General features: G+C 31.7%; 1 protein-coding gene across 1 annotated transcript in view; it reads left to right on the plus strand.

Moving 5' to 3' along the window:
* The window catches only part of LOC110021904 (transcription initiation factor TFIID subunit 11-like), a 26763-nt gene extending 25962 nt beyond the window's left edge, over positions 1-801 (plus strand). Inside the window, 1 exon segment of the mRNA XM_020720612.1 lies at positions 535-801. Within this exon segment, the coding sequence (XP_020576271.1) occupies positions 535-662 (128 nt within the window). The 3' untranslated portion in view covers positions 663-801.
* The last annotated feature ends 20537 nt before the right edge of the window (positions 802-21338 follow it).

Raw genomic sequence — 21338 nt, forward strand, 5'->3', positions numbered from 1 at the left:
TTATCAAACGAAATTAACGAGCCGAAAACGAGCTTCTTAACGAGTCGAACACGAGCTATTCGCAAACAACGAGCCGTTTTGATAGCCCTACGGCACACCAAGATAAGCCCGGGACTCCATATTTTTGTCATCAGTATCTTCCAAGTTTTCATTTTATGGTAGTCTTAATGCTGTGTAATTTGATTAAATATTTTTGTTGCTTGCATTTTGATTTAGAAATCGCAGGATCAGCAACTGTATATCATCCTTTTCAGGAGCTCGCATTGATGGGAGTTTCATGCAATTTTCATATGTTCAAAATATTTTTGTTGCTTGCATTTTGATTTAGAAATCACAGGATCAGTATCTGTCTATCATCCTTTTTAGGAGCTCTCTTCATTAGAGCTGACAAAATTAAACTTGTAAAACCAGTGGTTAAAAGATGTAATTAAAACACAGATTAACAAACTAATTTCATTCCTTAAGCTTAATTCAATCAAATTTAAAAATTTCTGTATTTTTCCCATGCTCTGATCATTGTTAAGTCAATTCCAGGTAGAATTGTTATGAGAGAAAGGAAGGAAAGTGGACCCCTTAGGCCTTGCCACATTAGAGAGGCGTACAGAAGGCTTAGGCGTGAAGGAAAAGTGCCCAGAAAATCTGTTCCTAGACTTTTCCGTTGAGACATCAAACTTCTACATTTGTCATCTTGTAGCTTCTGCCTTCTAGTTTCTAGTGATATTTTGTAAATTCTTTCTTGTAAGTGGACTTCATTTTATTTTTTTTCAACCAAAGTGATCAGAGCAAAAGTTGAATCTACAATTACTGTGCTATCAGTTAGTTGAACTTGTTGTCTTTCAAGGGTCTTGTGATCTATTTTATTAATTATGATGATAAAAAAATAGGTTTGGATGATCTAATATTATGGATTAAGTGTTTCATGTGTGATGGTTTTATAAGAGCCAAAGGTTGGATGAAGATAGATAGTTTGGAGCTCAAGATATAATCTTTAGGAGATAAGGAGTAGTATTTTGTATGGTTTGTTTTTGTTCACAAATAAATATATTAATTTAATTAATCATTAATTAAGAATAATAAATTTTAAATATATATTATTATATTTTTATTATTTGAATATTTTCTTTAATATTTCATGCATGATGTTAAATTATTAAAATTTTATAATTGGGGTATTTTAAGAGAAAAATCTATTTTATTATAGTATATTTGAAATTCTTATGAGTCTTTAATAAAATATTTAATATTTTTTTAAGTTTAATTAATTTGTTTTAAAAATGTCATATAAATAATAAAATTATTACCTTTGCAACTATCTCATTCTTATCATTAATTATTAAATCGTTAGTATACTTATTACTTTTATTGGTTTTTGCAGGTACAAATTGATGGGTTTATAACCTATTTTTAATTAAAATTAAATTTATTATGATTTTTCAAATATTATTATTTTTTTTATTAAGCTCACTAGTTGTTATATACCCACTTGGATATGGTTAAATGTTATTTTGACTTGCTTATTTTAGCAAACCATTGGCTAGTAGTTTGGATTTAATAATAACAATAAAAATTAATTTTTTAGTAAAAATTATATTATTTTCTTATAATAATGTTTGAAAAATATTATGCATTACAATTAGTTTAAAATCAGCATTTAGTAATAAATAGAATAAAAATTAATTTTTTAGTAAAAATTATATTATTATTTGATAATATTGTTTGAAAAATATTATGCATTAAAATTAGTTTAAAATCTTTTATTTTTTTTATGAAATGACTTTCTTGAAGTCTCAATTTTCCTTATCTTTTTCTTTTATTTACTTAATCAAAATCTTAATAAATGAAGCGTACGTTCTTACTAATACATCGAATTTCTTAATTTGGAAGGCTCAATGTACTCAATAAAGCAAATTTTCTTGAAGTTTTTGAATTTGTTTCCTTCTCTTTTTATCCTTATTTGCTACTCTTATACTTCTAAACTTCTATATCTTCCAAAAATCTTTATTTTTGAATGAAATATTATTTGAGCATATTAGAATAAGTCTCCTATGATTAAACTCTTTCATTCACAATGTTAGCAAGCAAGTTATTTTAATTGTAATATTGATCTATTTTCTAAACCTAAAAATAATAGGAAAAATATTTAAAAATGTGATAATGATATTCATGTAAATCAAAGTATAAATATATTTTATAGTGACCAAAATTTTCATTTCATCTTTTAAGTTATAAGGCGATTAACAACAAATTATAACTACATCTCTAATTATTAGTTTATTTTACTGAAAGATTGTTTGAGCTTATATAATTTATAAAATGTTTACTTCTTTTTTTATCAAGTCATTTGGCTTAGAAAATCATTATATTTGGATTGAGTTGTACTTAGCCTCTGTAAGAGTTATAGGCAATTTCTTCAGTTTGAAGAAGTGTGAATTTCTAGTTTGAGAGTTGGCTAGCGTGTATGTTGGCTTGGTTGATCGAACCTATATAAAATATCGTGTTTGCTATTTCTTGTATTTACACTTGTGATATCTTGCTATTTAATTTACTTGCAAGTTTTTAACTTCTCTGTTGGATAATATTCTTATAGAGTAAAATAAAAATAATTTAAAATATTTAATTAATCAAAATGCTTAAAAAAAAATCAACTTACCTCACTCTTAGGTGTCATAGTCATCTTACAATTAATATCAGAGCCTCTGCCCTTTCTTTTGATTTAACATTCCTGAAAAGATCCACATTTAAACTATGACTAAGGATTTCCTAGGGGTTCACTTCCTAAAGAATAATCAACTCAACATCCAGTATTGCTTAATAATGTTCCCTTTGATTATTGGAGAAAATGATCAATATATTCTTAAGAGGACAAACCACACACATATGCTTACACACTAATATCATACTCACACTAGAAAAATAAATGCAATTAAAATTGAAAAACATTTTGAGGAATGAACTGTATTAACAAGAGAGTTAGATTAATTAAATACTCTAGCATATAATACTTTACATTGTGCACTTCTTCTAAATGATTACATGGAAACTTTTATGTTAATTATGGAAAAAGATATTAGGGATAAATTAATTATTACTTATGAAGGAGCTAATGGGGTTAGGGAGCTCACATATATAAATTTGTTCATAAATTTGAGTTATCTTTGTATGTCCCATTATGAATTATTTTTTCATCTGTATATTAGATTTATAAAAATTATCATAGAGTGCAATAGCTTGAAATAACATATAAGAACCAATGTTTAGTTTATAAGATTCTTAGATGCCTTCCTAAAAAATGAGATGCTAAAGTAACATCAATTAGTGAGGCTAAAGATTTAGGTATTAAACCATTTGATCAACTTTTGGGGTGTTTGATGACACATGAATAAAGCTCAAAGTGAGAATATTGATAGCTCTAAAAATAATGAGTAGGAAAAAGCTAAAACCATTGCCTTACAACTTTATGACAATGACGAGCCAATAATTTCAAGCTTATCTATTGATAATAACGTGGTGGTTGTGTTTTTAAGAAGACTTGCTAGAATTTAAAAAAGATAAATCAAACATATAAAAAATCTAAAAATTATAAAATACCAACTAAGAAAATATTATGTTAGTGAAGCAATCATTTGTTATCATTACAAAAAAACTCGAACATATAAGAGAAGATTGTTAAGATCTTGTTTTTTAAGCAAACTTCTATTATTGAAAAAGGTGAATATTAATAAAACGATGGGAGTTCTAATAAAAGGGAGATTGAGCCTATCACCATGAAACAAAAATGACAGAAAAAGAGGAGGAGAAGAATGAAAGTGACAGCTTGGGAAGAAGCACCTAAATTAGCAAACCAGCCAGTAGGTTGGTTGCCCTTCCTATGGATGTGTGGCCATGAAATAGAGAGATACTTGGATATGTGGGCAATTTGTTTCAAAGAAAGGTGAATTTGTCGATGAACATGTCCATTTCTAGTTAAACATTATAAAAGCAAGGAATCCATTTCAACTTGTAGTATTATCTAGTCCATAGTCATAGCAATTTTGAGAGTAGTAAAAATAGTATTAACTTCTACCTGAAGGGGTATTATATCATCAAATGGGGAGGAGAAGAATGTCAAAGTAGCACCCATGTGATTTTGGAAGACCCCACCAATGTCAACACATTAAAATTTGAAATTACCATCCACATTTACCTTTATCTAATGTTAGTCAGGTTGCCTGGGAAAGTCTAGGAGGCTGATTAGTGAGGGAGATCCCATTTGGGAAACCGTTAGGATTTTACAAATGTTTACTTTTGAGTTTGTCGTATTTGAGAACTTTGTGAAGATATGAAAAAATTCTGTAAAGGTAGTATTAGGGTCCTTTAATTTGTTGGCGTGTTTAAGATTGTTTTCTGTATTCTAAAGAAACCAGCAAATGAAAACATGTGTAATGATGTTGACAAGAGTCCCATGTCTCCAATTAGTAAAATAGACAAGGAGAGATAGATAGCCCCTCCTAGGAAATGACATAAAATATAGAGAAACAACCTTCCTCTAACAGCAAACTTGCAAGACAAAAAATGTAAGAAACTCCTTCTCATACTTGCACAAGTGCCAAATGGAGGAGAGCCCTAAACCATTGATTTTAAGTATGTAATTCATGGAAATCAGTTTGTGCAAAAGTCTCCAAGAAAAGAAGGAGATGGGAGGATTGAGAAGGGAACTCCAAATCTAGGAATTACTAGGAACAAGCAAAGGTTGTCGAACAGAGAGGAAAATAGCCCTATAAATAGAAATTCCATTTGCACATTTGGGTTTTACATGTGTGGTTTTGGCCACGAGCACATAGTGGGATGAAACCATGATGAGGGAGCTCAAGAAAAGTCCCCATAGAATTGAAAAGCATTAGGGTTAGCTCTGGGTGGCTTTGTCTTGATCAGGCTTTCACACACACGTCACTGCAATTTCACTCACAACCTAAAACTATAAAATCACCTACAATTAGCATGGTTCCCCACTCTTTTGGAAACTCATGTGGGTGGTCCCCAACCCCTAACCTTTGAGTAAAATGGCTAGGACCAACACATAGAGGGTCCAAAATGGGTTTCTATTGGTCTCATGGCATCAAAAGTGTATCATTTTGATTAGCATTTTCAATGAACCTCAGTACCACCAAAACACCCAATTTTTTACCTTCCACTACCCAAATCTTTCCAAAATTACAAAAATGCCCCTAGAACCCTAAATTTTCTAAAATTGCCCAGTTTATCACTTTCCACTCAAAAATAATATTGGAACATTCCAAATATTTAAATTGCCCAAAATAACCCAATTTTTTCGAAATTCTCAAAGTACCCCAAATTCCCAAAATTACCAAAATGCCCCTCATGTCCCAAAAATTCCCAAAATCTCCAAATTCACTCCAAACATTCTCAAGATCAATCCTAATCACCCAATGACCCCAATTGCACCCAAAGTTACCAAAATTGATCAAATTTCTCAAATTACCCCTAAATCACAAAGTCACCAAATCACCTCCAATTTCCATCAAATTCATTTCAAATTCCTCCAGTTTCAAAACCACACTAAATTTCATCAGTCTAAGACCAATTGAGAGTGAATTCAAGCCCATTTGATTGAGCTTATGATTAATTTCAAATCAATTTCATGAAGGCCCACCTTCATATACATTTTAAAAGCCCACATTCATATGCATATTTAAAATGTCATGATACCCAATTTGCGGGTTGACGAGGCAGCTAACACGGATGGCAGCGTCGATTCAAAACACGATGTGTGGCTTCTTGATGCATACGAGGATACATTCAGTTGACACTGGTAAGTAGAAAATTAGGGGTATTTCTGATTTAAATTAATTATAGAAACTTTAAAAACCCATAAATTAGTGTAGAAAAAATGTTAAAAATAAAATAAAAATACTTTTGTACTCAGTGAATAGAGGAGATTAATGTGGACTAAAAATCAAAAATATTTTCTTTATGTTTATTTTTAAATTAATTAAATACTTTTAAACTTGTTTAAATTATAAATAATTAAATACGAATAAAAAATATGAAATTTGGAGGGTTCACTCCTCTCATGCTTAGGATATTCTCTGATTTTTGCAAAGTTAGAGAGCATCTCTAACATTAGAAACCCTAACTTTAATGTAAATTACCATTATTTTGTTTAAATTAATTATAAGAAAATGAAATATATGTCAGAAATTTATGAAAGTTATTTTGGAAAATTCATTGTGGTTGGAGAAACTTAAGAAAAATAAAAAATCAAAATTTTAAAATTTAAGACATATTTTCCTATTTTAAAATTAAGAAAATTACCAAAATTTTAAAAAATACAAAATAATTTAAATAATTACCAAATTAGGCCACATTGAAGCTAATCACCTCAAAAGGCTCCTGTAAGAATTTCAAAGTCCTAAAAATTATTTTTGGTGTGAAAATGAATTTTCTAAGAAAATATATTTTTTTTTGCTTAAAATAATTATATTAATTAAAATGAAAATCTGAAAATTATAAAAAGTAGTTTGGGGTGCTCTTTCTAACTAGAGGCACCTAAGAAAAATAAAATTGTGATTAAAATAAATACTTTATTTTTGGCATATTTTATTCTTTAAAAAATTATTAAAAATAAAATAAATATAATAAAAATGTAACATAATTTTCTCTGAGCTCTTTGAGGTCAGGGAGACCTATGAAAAATATAAAAAGGAATTTTGGGAAGGAAAATATATTTTTTTTATCTATTTAATCCTCAGAAATCATTTAAAAAATTATAAAAAATTAAAATATAATTAAAAAATTCACCAAAATTGTTTTTGGTGGTTCTCAGACCTAGTTGAATCTCCAATAATTTTTTTTAAGAACAGAAAGTTTATTTTACTTAGTTATTTTAATTATCCCCAAAAATCCCTTTTTTTTCAAGTTAAAATAACTATAAAAATTAAATTAAAAAATTAGAAAAATCACAATTTCTCCTTTAATTTCTTAACTGACCCATGAGTGAGATTATAATAAAAATTTAAAGTCATTTGAGTTCAACTTAAGTAATTTTGAGGTTGGAGCCTTAAGGTTTATGTGATTTCCTTAATCAAAATTTAGGTTAAACCAACGAGTAAAAGGGTAATTTTGATCATAATTAAATCTTTAAGGTGTTTAATGTAATTTTGATCACAATTTCATGTAATTTTGATCATAATTAAATCTTTAACGAGTAAAAGGGTACTTACGTTCGATGTTTCATGTAATTTTGATCACAATTTCGATGGGGAGGGTAAGGATTCTCTTAATGACTTTATATGCCCTTAAGGGTGTTCACCCATAGTGAAACATCGAACGAGTGTTTAATTGTCTTGCTCATGGGATGATTAAACATTGAGATGTTCACTGAGCATAGGTTAAAATCATTATAATTAAATTTTAAATCAGGATGACTAATTCAACAAAATAATATGTTTAAATGAATTCAAAATGATCTAGAAGGTTCTAAAAGATGTTCAGGGTTATGCCCCGAGCACTGTTATAGTCTTCTGGACATTTTGGAGGACATCCGGACCTATTATCCTTTGTTGAAGGAAATCATCCTAAAAAAATATATAGGGATCCACCAAGTTATGCCCCGAGACCCGTCAACTCACTAAATCAATAGAAATACCCTACACTACTTATCCTATATTAATAACTAAAGGCTCAAGTTTTCCTCGTGATTTATACGACTCATTTTTCTGACTTTTTTTTGTGTGTTGGGTTTTCTCTCTTTACTTAATTTTCCTACAAGTTTACTTAAAATTTCATGCAAATTATCTTATGTTTTATGATACTAACTATGCAGTGGTAGCATAAACCCAAGTACGCTTTATATTTTATTTACCACATTCTATAGCACTTTTATTATATACAATTTTCTTTATCATGCATGCTTTAGTAATAAAACAAAACAAGAAAAATACCTTTTTTTTAAATTAAGTGTACTTTTAAATTTATTGAACGCCCTTAAATCACTCATTTTGGATTTACAAGGATCTTTTGGATGAGGTAACCTAAGTTTGATAACGAGAAATCTCTGGTTAAAGTGAGCCTAACAACTCATTCAGACTAAGTAGATTCAAAAGAAAATAGTGATGCCGGAATGAGGGAACTGTGGGATCTAATTAAATTAAAATTCCCTCAAATAGGACATTTGAATTGTGAAACATAAAAGCTCAAACCAAAACCTTTTAAACCTTTTAAACATTGAAACTACTACTTCAATAAGAAGCTCGGAGAAAACCCTGTGGGCAGCACGACCAGGGCATATAGAAGAATAACTTTTGAGAGAGTAAATGAGATCTTTATCAGCAAAACCATTTTTTATAATTAAACAACAAGCCATAGGACTTCGAGGCAGTCCGTTTAGTGCGACCTAAATCCTCAATCTATCTTTAAGTTTTTGCACGATTATGTCATGCACTATAAGACCTAACTCTCTTTAAGTTCTGAGGCTCTAGGCTATTTGCATGATCAGGATCATGTAAACTTAAGCCCTACATAATAAAATTAGTCAGATGAAACATCTGATAAAGTCTCTTCGAAATTAAAACCAAATCATAGAATAGTTTGGGAAGTCACCGAGGTTCTCCTCAGGATTTATGACATCCACTACATTTCTTCCTTTGGATTTTGAAAATAACTGCTCTCATTATGAATCATTCCCGTTTGGCTTTTCCATGCCAGACCTTGAAAACTTTAAACTTTGAATTTACAAAGACAAATACCTCATATCTAAATTAAGGGTTTTCTTAGGTAACTTCGGTTGTCTAAGATGAAATTAACTATAAGGGTATGCCCATATAAGAAACTAAAGAACCTAGGTAATATAAACTATGTCTAATCATTATATTAGATGTAGTAATTTGTCGATCAACATAAAAGATTTCGCAGACCAAAATGGATGTCATAATTTTGTTAGTTTACTTAATCGAGCCTATCTATTAAGTAATGTGTCTAACTCTCAAGATAGGTGTATTGCTTGTGGTGTAGTGCTCGATTATTTAAATTGTTAAATATATGAAATCAAATAGGTTTTCTATTTTCTAAAATTAAAATAATATTTTCAAAATTATATATACATATTAAATTAAATTATATTTTCAAAGCAACTGATAATCCCCATTTGGCCACCGACAAACAGTGACAATAAGGAGATGATTAAGTCCACAATACTTTTTTAATAGACTTAACCCATAAGGAATCATCAGGATTAAATATAATCCATAACATCATGAAGTAAATCTTCATTTAGTCCACTAGATGAAGCCCAATACACCTTAATTATAAGGTCTGCACAGTTTCTATCTAGAATTCCAATGGATCTTAATCCTCACCAACCTAAAGGACTCTGTTGAATAACCTCTCAGGTCTGTTCACCATGACAACATGCATTTTTCAGCACTTACATTGTATCAAGAGGGATATATGTGAGTATACTTTTAAGCAATTTAATTCTATCATCATAGGAAAGGAAGTTGTTGTCCTAATATTAGAGTTTGACATAGATCTTATTGAAGATATCTTAAAAATAAGTCCTATCTTTGCTTATGTAAATACCAAGATAAGGAATTGGTAGAGCCTCCATCGCGAATCTAATGAAATAAAAAATCCAATTTTAACTACACAGATGAACCTTCTTTTCTAAATAGAAAAGGCACTTGGTTTTGTGAAAGGACATCCCATAGATAACCTCAAAATGACTGATCACCTTCCATAGCTTCTTGATAGAATTTTTACTAACATTGGTAAAAATGACTAGATGATCCACATAATCTAGAATAAAGATTAGAGGGAACCCTTTGCTAGAGTAAAACATACAGGATAAATAAAAAACAACTCCTCAATACATTTAGACATATAATTAAAAGCCAAAATAAAAAATATGGGAGAGAGTGGATCACCTTTATGCCCCTTGAGGTGTTGAAATAACGTTCAAAATCACCATTGACAATGATGGTGTTTTAGTTTTTCTCAAGGAATCATCTAATGAGGTAGCAAAAACTATTTTGAAACACATAGATCTAAGCACTTTAAGAATAAACTCCTAAGAGAATATATCATAATTTTTCCTTATACCCATTTTGATAATCATATTACCATGCCAAAATTTTTTATCCAAGTCCAAAACTAATTCTTGAGTGATAAGGATGTTTTTCAGTGATGCTCTTTACATTAATAAAAGTTGTCTGGTGGGGACTCATAATTCGGTGTAAATGGGGTTGAAGCTAGCGACGTGATAATTTTAGACACATAGAAGTGTAGTTAATAAGTTTTAAAGAATCTTATTGACCTTTATTCTTGTCATTTGGGATCAAAGCAATACTAAAAAATTTGAATTATTTATAGATGTCAACCCCTACAAAGAATTGTTGCACAACAGAAATCAAGTAAAAGTAGACTTTATAAAATTTAGCCTCAGCTTCAGCAATTTTCTTACTATCATTAAACTTTAAAGCTTCCATTTTTTTCCCTTGAGAAACAATCATAAGATGAAGATTAATAATATAATTTATTTTATCTTGGAATAAATGTTCCTTCTGATTTGTGTGACTTTTAATCTCAGAATTATTGAGCTTTTGGAAATAAGCAATCTTCCACGTATCAGTAATCCAATCCCCATGAACATTCTTTAATTTTCATGCTCCATTTTATAATAGCATGAAATTAATTAGTGTTCATATCCCCATTCGCAATGTAATGCCCAAATACCTTTTGGCTAAGAATGTTCTCCTCTATAGTAATAAGTTAAAGTAAATTGTCCTGGGTAAATTTTATACGCTCAAAAGAGATTTGATCATTAGAAAGTTCCTCTTCCTTTGTCTTAATAACGTTCTCAACCTCCCTAACTTTGTGAGTAATGTTGCCAAAAACCTCCCTATTCCAGGCTTTAAGTTGCTTAGAGATATTCTTGTGAAGCAACCACAATCTAGTCCAACTCTCACCAAGGTGCTCATAAAACTAATGATCTTTAATGAACTTCATGAAACAGCTTGAGAAGTCCACTTATCGAGGAACTTGAAATGATATTTCTTTTGTTTTTCAGAAAAGTGAATATCCAGTAGCTAAGGTGAGTGATCTTATATGGTTTTAAATAAAATTTTGTACTTTAAAATGATGAAAAGTCTCCCTTCAATCTTTATTAACAAGGAACTGTCAATCCTATCAAAGACTTCCCTACGATTCTAAGGTAAATGGAGAACTGGTAAAACCCAAATAAAAAAGGTTAGAATCATGCAAGAATTAAACAAATTGAGTGATCAAAATTTGAGAATGGGGTGTACCACCCCTCTTCTCCAAAATGAAACTAATTATATTAGAATCTCTCCCAACAAGCCAATATCGAATGGATACTTTAAAAAAAAAAACATAAATGATGTTGTTATCTTATGACATAGAATAATTTATCATATTAACATGTACAAACTTAACAAAAATTTTAAACATTACATAGTTGTGAGATTACTTAAATTATATTTTTATTATGATTATGTGTGTGAGGCTTGTGTTCATGGAAAATATACTAAAAAATCATTCAACATTAAAAATATTGTTTCAACTTCTAGGCTTTTTGAATTATTACATATAGATTTATTTGGTCATATTAGCATAATTAAATTAGGTGGTAAAAAGTATAAATTTATAATTACGGATGGTTTTTCTATATATATAGTTAGGAATTTTTTTATAAAATAAAAATGACAATTTTATTAAATATTTTAAGAAGTTTGAAAAATATATTCAGACAAATCATAGTGGAGAATTTGAAAATAAATCATTTGAATATTATTGTGATGGTAATGGTATTATGCATTTTTTTTTTTTGCCTAATGAATGAGATCGATAGATGAAATTGATTCTTTTCCTAAAGAATGGAATTATAATTAGAATCACCCAAAAAAGGAGATCAATCCAAAGGTGTTATTACTAGAAGACATAGTAGAAATGTGGTAAATAATTCAACTTTTCTATCTAAAGTTAAACCTAAATCAACTGATGGTATTTTGGAGGAAAACTTTTGGATTATTACTATGTAAGAAGAATTAAATCAATTTGTAAGAAAAGATGTTTGGAACCAACTCGAGATCAAAATATTATTGGAAAAATGGAACTATAAAAATAAACTAGATGATTCAGGTTGTATTGTTAGAAATAAAGTTGGTTTAATTGTACAAGGTTACACTCAGGTTGAAGGTAAATATTTTGATTAATTATTTGCACTTGTAGCAAGATTAGATGTTTTTAGACTTCTCCTTATATGTATATGTTTTAATGGATTTTTACTCTTTTAAATGGATGTTAAATGTGCATTCTTGAATGATTTTATTCATCAAGATATTCTTATTGAGTAGCCTCTGATTTTGAGTGTAGGAAGAACCTGGAAATGATTCTTACAAAAGGAAACCCAAAGCACACCATGCAAAAGAAGTGATGACAAGGGTTATTAGCGATACTAACCAGTTCAGTTATAGCCCCCAATTTAGCTAGCCAATCAATAGGTTGATTTCTTTCTCTAAAAATATAGCTCCATCTCACTTGCTTGGTTTTCATAAGAGCTAAGATTCTTTTCATGATTGTATGAAGGTATCAGGGACCTTTAGCACCATCTTCACAAATATGAATAAGTGTTAGAGAGTCTAGCTCTAACTGAAGGTGATCCTAATCATACAAGAGGCTAGCTTCAAAGCATAAAGAATAGCAATGACTTTAACATGGAAGCATACAACCACACATGGAGAACAAAAAATAATAATAAACCCTTTTTACTCATCTCTAATAACTCCTCCAACTCCTACTCTACAAGTGGAGAAACTTAAACAAAATTAACTTTGATCCAAGTTCAAGTTAGTGTGGTCCAACATATAAGTTGAACATGTTCCTTAGGTGGATTAATGACAAATATATTCATCAATTTTAAAGTAACTTTGAGACTTGCTACTTCTTTATATTTTAGCTTTTCAAATAAAACCATTTATGAATGATTTGATGTGCATAAAGGTTTTGTCTGTAGCCTCCATATCTTTTTAATGTTTAACATTATTACTTGTTGTCTAAAGAAGCTCAAAAGGTAACAAATTCCAAAAATACAATGAAAAACAACCATGTTTGTTATGAATTGAAATCCACTTGATGGAAACAAATCTTGAAGAAACTGCTCATATGTCTTCAGATAATAAGTGAATAATAGCAATTAAAAAATGATGATTAAGACTTTCCTCGTTATCTTATACAAAAGATAGAAATATGGTAATCTAAACCCTTTCAATTCAATAATATCATCAACTGGAAGAAAACTATGAAAAAAGCTTCATTTAAAAAAAGGTTTAAAGGGTTTTAACATCTTGTTCCAAATCGAATTACCTCACTCCAATTTATGGCTGGACCAAAAGGAAAATTAATTAGTTTTAGATAAAAACTCCTTATTGAGCTTTTAAACAAAAATTGATCCCTTTTTTTGTCTCTTAAATGAAATATTATAGATATACATCAAGGTCTTTTCTAAATTAACTTCTAAAGTTTGGCAAAATCCCATTATTCATCACTCAAAGAATTAGCTTCCTTTTGATGCAAATCAAATGTTCCTTTTTGCATAGTAGATAAGAGACCATACAAAGGCCAATCATCAAAACTAAAACTTAAATTGCCTTCACTCAACTCTTAGTGATCAACTCTTCTATTTTTATTTCTTTATTTTATCATTACTTTTCAAACAAAGAAGTTCCCTTTGTGAACTTGTATATAGGCAGGATGTGATCCGTAACAATATTTATTTTTCATGTAATTAACTCGTAAGGAGTTATTAGTTGTAAATGAGAAATGTTGCATTTATATCTAGTAGCATATTGGAGCATATAATGACAAGTTTGAAAACTACTAATATACTCGAACTACATTCAAACACAAGAATTGTGCATTATTTAATACCTCTAGCAACTTTGAAATGACCATGTAATTGGCCATTGATCAAATTTGAATAGTAATTATTATCAAGACATATAGCAATAAGAGTGTAGAACTCCCTATTAAAACCTCTAGCATAAAAAATGAAAATAATGTAATCCTGATTAATTTTATCATAAACCTTCTTGATATCTAGTTTGATAATTAAGTTCCCCCTCCACTCTTCTTATCTACATTAAAAATAAATTCTTGGGTCATTGATCAAAATTGAATAGTAATTATTATATTATTAAGTTCCACCTTCAGAGTTCATGAAACAACAGATCTGGAGCCAAAAACATTGTTTTTATCAAATTCCTAAAGACTTTAGCTAGGATGTGAGTATCATAAAATAGATGGCTAGCTCCAAACAATTGAAATGAGCCAATTGATCATACCTGCACACCGCTTGGTCAATTCTAGGCAGGTGACACATTACTTGAAAATAAATTGAATGTTACTTCAAAAATTTCTTTGATGCTATGATAAATTTTTCTAACGTCTTCCCAGGTCTAATTGACACTTGGGGAACTTGAATCCAAGAAGCAAAGTTGACAGCAACACTGAAGAGATTTGGTTGGTGGAATAGCTCGAAACAATCTTGCATTGAAAATCTTAGTCTTTAAGCTTGAAAATAAAGCGCTAGAGGTGGTTCCCTGCTTAATAGTGACAAGCTCCATGAAGTGTAAAACATAAATCACTCCATTAGTGAGTCTTAGCTATTAATCTCGTAAAGGTCACGACAAGATCATCCTAAGTTTTGGTGAAAGGTAAGGCCCAATCGAGGCAAAAATCTGAACAACTAAAAACTTGAAAATTGTAAGATGCTAGCCAAAAAGGTAAGGCCCAATCGAGGCAAAAATCTGAACAAGTAACTAAAAACTTGAAAATTGTAAGATGCTAGCCAAAAAATAATATCATAAAATAAAGGTGGCCCTAACAGTAAAACTAATCCACAATGTCAAGCATCAAAAATACAATCTCAAAGCTCAACATAGATATAGCTATAGTGGTGGTTGCCTTCTTAGTATCAACTCTCAATGGTTACCCCCATAAAGGAAGTGACAAGATTTACCTAAGCCCTAGCAAAAGGTGTGGGCAGATTAGACGACAAATTCGATCAAAGTAGAGTGATATAGATAGTGTAAGCCTTGTGTTGGTCTTTGACAAACAAAAAAATGATCGACAATCTTTCCTAAGGTCAGAGTCATCCACTAAACACAAACACTCATCACCAAGCAGTTATTACAAAGAAATAATGTGATAAAGATAAAATGATGAAAGAAGCAAAGGTACAAAACAATGATTAGAAAGCTTCGCTCATTTTAAACTAAATAAATATACAAGTATTGTATGTATATAAAAGATTTCATTTACATAATCCTTAAGCTTAATAGATGGCCTTTCTTCACCTTTGATATCTGAGTCATCCCCAAAAGCACCCTCAGAATTGGTATAAAGAGTAGCAAATTAATCGGAGTCAACGAACTTTGGGTTGACAAGGCCCAACCAAATGAATCAGTTGATTATTGTGATGTTTCCAACCATAAGTTGCTCGTTTAGGATCTTTTCCTCCCTTGGGTAGAAAGTGAGCAACTCAAAGAACTCCTTGTCTGCCTTCTTTGTCATCATCTCTGTTACTTCCAATTTCTTCTCCATCGTCATGGCCTGGTTCATAGAATTTTTAGCAAGCCTGACTGAGGTCTTGACCCTTTCCAAAGTAGTGGTCCATTATGTCTCAATCTGATCCAATGTCATCAAATAGAGGTAAGAAGCCTCCCAATCCTTCAATTAGTATTTATCATCCTTCTTGTATAGCTTAAGTTGCTCAAGGGCCCAAAGAGACTTAATAAATACACGTGATCATATCACCTCCATAAAGGCTGATGAATGGACTTCAACTGACGGTGAACTGCTATACCAATCCACTACTTGGTTGATGGGTTTGTACTGGCCATCAGAAGAATTGTAGATCTTTGCCCCTAACTCTGAGAGAGAATGACCCGACCCACAATTACACAGTAATTTAGTTTCCAATAGATGACAAAAAAATTGACTCAATTTTTATTTAGCCGCTAGTGTGCAAAATTGATATGTTATAAAATTTAGGAAATAATTTACACACGAGAGGTACTATGCAAGTATACATATCGTTTCAAGTAATATACGAATTTCTTTAAAACCCCAATATTGATCCCACAGAGAAGTGAAGTAAGAAACCTTAGGACAAGTTTTAGTCTACTACTATAAATTCTTAACTTGGAATGTTGATTAAAGTGATTTTTCTAATAACTATTCTTAAATGAAAAGTGTAAATCGATGATAACTTTTATGGATAAATTGGTTTGGAAATTTTTGAGATGATAGAGACTACCGTTCTCATGCAATGACCTAAATAATGTGTAGGTATGAAATACTTAAAATATAATGTTGTTAGTGTCAAATAGGAGCATACTTATTTTTTACCTATTCCAAGTATAATGAACATTGGCTAATCTAAAGTTGGTTTCGACATGTATAGTAGTGCTGAGAAGGTTCTAGCCTCTCACCTCTAGATTACCCACTATGTCCTCTCTATAAGACCTATCAGTGATCCATAGTTCCAACTTTATATCATATTGATAAAAGAATCTAGCTTGTCGCCCTAGAAACATCAATTTTACACCCATCAAATCTTATCTCCCTATCTATTTGCACTCTTCTTGGATGATCATCATGGCTTTTTCCAAAGTGAAATATGGTGCTCACTAGTTGGTGAAATCTTAGCCCTCTCGGTCATTAAGTTTCTCAACAAATTTTAACATTACAAGTGATCAGTTTGTAAAGTAAAATTAAAAGCCAGTGAAAATAGCATCACATTAATAAAATAAGATAAGATCAAAGGAAATTTAAATTCCTAGACATTGCTTCCATTTTATTGCAAATGAAGAGTAAAATGAAAATAATGGCAAAAGTAGTAAAAGAATTTATATAATTATATAATAAATTTTGTGCCAACAATGAACATGACTACCTACCCTCTTCTGAGTGTATAAGTACACTTAGTATTCTATTAATTTTATGCGACTATCTATCACCTAGAAGCATCTAATAGAAACAGATCATTTAATTAAATTTCCTTAAAAGTTACATTGTCACCTAAAATATTTTAATAGCCAACAGGTTAATGTGAGTGCACTCAAGTTGCAAGATCACTGCTCTCCCGAGTCTTAGTTTCACTTAAAACAATTTTTAACATAAATTATTGTGACTTAAGTTATGTCAATGAAGCAAAGAAGATATTACTCATTACATGAAAATAAGAATTATTCTATCATAAAATAAATTTTCCTACACATGTTACTACTTCATATTAAAAGAAAAGAGTAAATAAAACTACTTACGAAGCATGGATAAAACAAAGCATAAAATTTCATTAAATCAAAACAAATCCACTAGAAAGTACTTACAACAATTACAAGATAATGAAGAACACAATACTTAACTTTTTCTCTTTGAAAGAAAGATGGAAATTTCTTCAACAAAGTCTTCCGCCGATCCATGCTCCGCTCATACAATTCCTTTACACATTTCTCTCAAAATTCCTCACCAATCTCTCCAGACATGATGGAAATCTACATCTCTGTCTCCTCTTTACACTCGCGCTAATACTCTCTCGAAAATCCCCCCCTCTAGACTCCCCATGAGAGGCGTCAAGCCCGTCCTTTTAAAGAGAAAAAAAAAATCTGTCTCCTCTTTACACTCGCGCTAATACTCTCTCCAAAATCCCCCCCTCTAGACTCCTCATGAGAGGCATCAAGCCCGTCCTTTTAAAGAGAAAAAAAAAATCTTTTTTCCAAGAGAAGCACCTCTTCACTAGAAGAGACACCGTTTCACTCCATGAGGCACACCTCTAGCCTTTTCAACTGTCTAGATTCATTGCATCACCCATTGGGGCGTACATAGCCCTATAAAACCTTCCAGAACATCCCAAAACCACCAAAAACTATCAAAATCCGTTCCTGGACGATTTCTGGAGCCTAGGCGCCAGTTTCGAGTGCCTGGATGTCGCCTTCTCTGTCTTATGATGCCCAGGCCACCCTGCAGGCAACTCCACTGTTTCACCCCATTTCAGCTACATTCTCAAGTCAGTTGCAAGAGCATCTGCTTTAGCGTTTTAAGTCCCCTCTTGTCTAGGGTTTGAATCTCGCATCTAGCGGCTGCTGCCTTAAGGAAGGGGTACTCGAATATTTAGACGCATGTATTGCCCCCAAACCTGATGTAGGGCAGGTTGGGACCTCACACCCCAGCCCATTCTCTTAAAAAAATTATATATATATATATATGTACATATAATAATAATAATAATAATAATAATAATAATAATAATAATAATAATAATAATAATAATAAGGAACGTCGTAGTGAATTTTGTTGATATCAGGTAAAAATTACAAAAAAAAAAATTGAGCTAGATCCATCTATATCCAATTAAAATAGAACTCACTCAGAAAATAAAAAACCTAAGGTTCCACCAACAAAGAGTACAACTCACCCCAAACAAAAAAAAAACTATACCCAATATCTAAAATAGTCGAAAACTCCAAAAAAAATTTAATGTCTGATGTATGGAAGTCCCATATTATCCTCATGAATCAAACTACATAGCCTTGTAGGAGGATTTTGCCCCATAGAAACCTCTAAAATCTTAGCACCCATCTTGGCTAGCTAGTGAGCACGACCATTTCCTTCCCTTAAAATGAAACTCCAAATATTATGATTTTTAGCCGTTTGCGCAATTCATTTTATGCAAATGATAATGTTCCAAGGTGCCTCCTTCATTCCAGTAAGGTACTCCACAACCTGAAGAGAATCTACTTCCAATTGCAAAAAATTCCAATTAGCAATAAGGGCAACCTTCACTGCCATCCAAACAACCCAAGTTCAATTACCAAAGCATTATTAGCATCACAAGGAGAAGCAAAGAAACACAAGCACTTCCTTCTATAATTATGAAAATCCCCCAAGCACCAGCCAAACCGACCCCCCAACTATCATCAGAGTTCACCTTCACCCAATTCTGCTTCAGCCTATGCCACAAAACAAGCCTAGGTTGCCTTTGATCTCCTCTCATTTCTTGTGCCCCCACAAATGAGCTGAAGTGGTGCAAGCCACTGTAATAAGATGGGCCAGTGGTATAATCCATCACACTTATATATAAAGAAGAACATTAGCTATTATATGATTCCCGCTTATGTTGTTTCCCAAATGTTTACAAGAATTGTGCGCCATCCATATAAAACAGATGATGATGTAAGGGATGAGCTCCAAGATGTGGTTTTTCTATTTACGTGGATTCCAGGTCTCAATGCATTGCTCGGGAGCCACCCAGAACGCTGGGATGTAGGTTAGGAATTTCCCTCCCAAGATTCTCCAAATTCTCTTTGAAAATGTACATTTGGGCAGAATGATCATTTTTTTCAGAAACAGTTGTTCCACAAGTGTTTTTACACAGCTGTAACAAACAGGCAGCAAGCTTCCCCACAACAACTTCCTGAGGAAGCGCAATTGCAGCTGAAAAGCTGAGAAGCTGCAGTTGCCCCAAATAAACCCTAAATTCATCCTTTTATATAGTAAAAAAAGAAACTCACATTTATTTATTTATAAATTTCAATAAACATAACCAATTATTATTTTAGCCGAGCTCCACTTGTTGCATTGATTCATTTACATTTCACAACCCTAACGGTGTGTATAACAATTAATGTCAGCGTGATGGGCAGAGCAAATCCAAATAACAATTCTTCCTCTTGCCTGCCCATTAGTCCCACCATTGAAAAAAAAAAGGAATGTTGTTTGTAGCATCCCATGGAGAAAAATTTGCATACGTAAGACGTACGCAGCACTGCGTATGTCAGGTAGGTTACAGGGATGCAACCTCCATGTAACCTATCAATAACTTACAAATATATGAAAACAGAAGCGTGGAACTCAGTAGTTACAGGTAGGTTATAGGGGATATAACGCGAATATAACTGTAATACCCTCCATGTAACCTACCTGATTGACGTATGCAGAGCTGCGTATGTCGTCGCAAATTTAAATCCATTCCATGGGCCTTACGGGGAGAACATGTCATGCGGATCAGGACGGAACTGGAGAGCTTCCGATGCCGTGCACGCATGGGCCAGCGAAAAAGCCTTTATTACCTTACTGATAATGCCTGTGCTGCTGGTCGAATATGAGGGCACAACACAGATTATTTGGAACGCAACCCTACGACTTGGATGCAGTCACAATAAGTGCTACAATGGCGGCGTCATCATCACATGCAGCTATGATCCGCCGGACAACTACGATGGTCAGCGTCCTCTTCGGACAACTAATCCTTCATCGATTTTTTTGTTCTTCGTTAATGGAGAGGGGAAGTTAAGGATCAATTTGCTACATAAACTCGTGAGAGGGAAAAGAGATTGTTACGTAAGTATATTTTGTGTTCGGCTAACACGGTTGATTAGCTTTCAGATCGTATTATCATTGCATGCAGTTTTTCAATTCTTATTGTTTGTTTAGTAAGAGGCCAATGCAAACAGAGAATTATGGCACTTCTGGAAAATGTTTATATCACAATACTTTTTTATTGGATTAATTGTTGCAATATGAGGAAATTTTGCTATGTCAGATTGTATGACCAAAATATGACGAATCGAATCCGATAGTCCAATATGTTGAATCGAATCTGATAGTCCTAGATGGGAAACATATCGAAGAAACAACTCTGAGGAGCGCAAAAAACTGTTATGCAGCATGGAGCAAATTATGTGACCGACTAGGACAAGGTCGAGTGAATACGTAGGACTTGCCAGACTTGGATCAAGCGAAACGATAATCCGTTGTTAAAGGATTTGACCATTGTAACGTAATCTTGATGATTACTACGTACAGACGAATAACAATAGAAAATCTCAATGGTATTATTGACATTTCATAACATAACTTCTATTTAATATAAATACGAGACAATAACCAAGAAATTGGGACTTTTTTCGGAAAGCACGAGAGGATTACTAATATTATCTTCCTAAGAATTATGCCTCTCCCTTCTTTCAATAAATAAATCCATGATTGAACAAATTTTTTTATCCTACTAAGAATTTATATCTTATTGTTTTAAACAAAATTTTAGCAACATAAAATCTTATAAATTTGGCTGCTCAAGTTTTTTTTTAAAAAAACTAAGCAATAATTGGCCCTCTAAAAGGACAAGTTCAATAAATTAAAAGAATATTAATAAGAAGTTGTCAGCCTATAGACATTCATACAATATAAATGTATAAATACAAATAGAATACATATTTACATGGACATTCATACATCCATGCATGCACAACCAGCACAATGAA

Source organism: Phalaenopsis equestris, unplaced genomic scaffold (assembly GCF_001263595.1).
Source record: "Phalaenopsis equestris unplaced genomic scaffold, ASM126359v1 Scaffold000151, whole genome shotgun sequence".
Taxonomy (NCBI): Eukaryota; Viridiplantae; Streptophyta; class Magnoliopsida; order Asparagales; family Orchidaceae; genus Phalaenopsis; species Phalaenopsis equestris.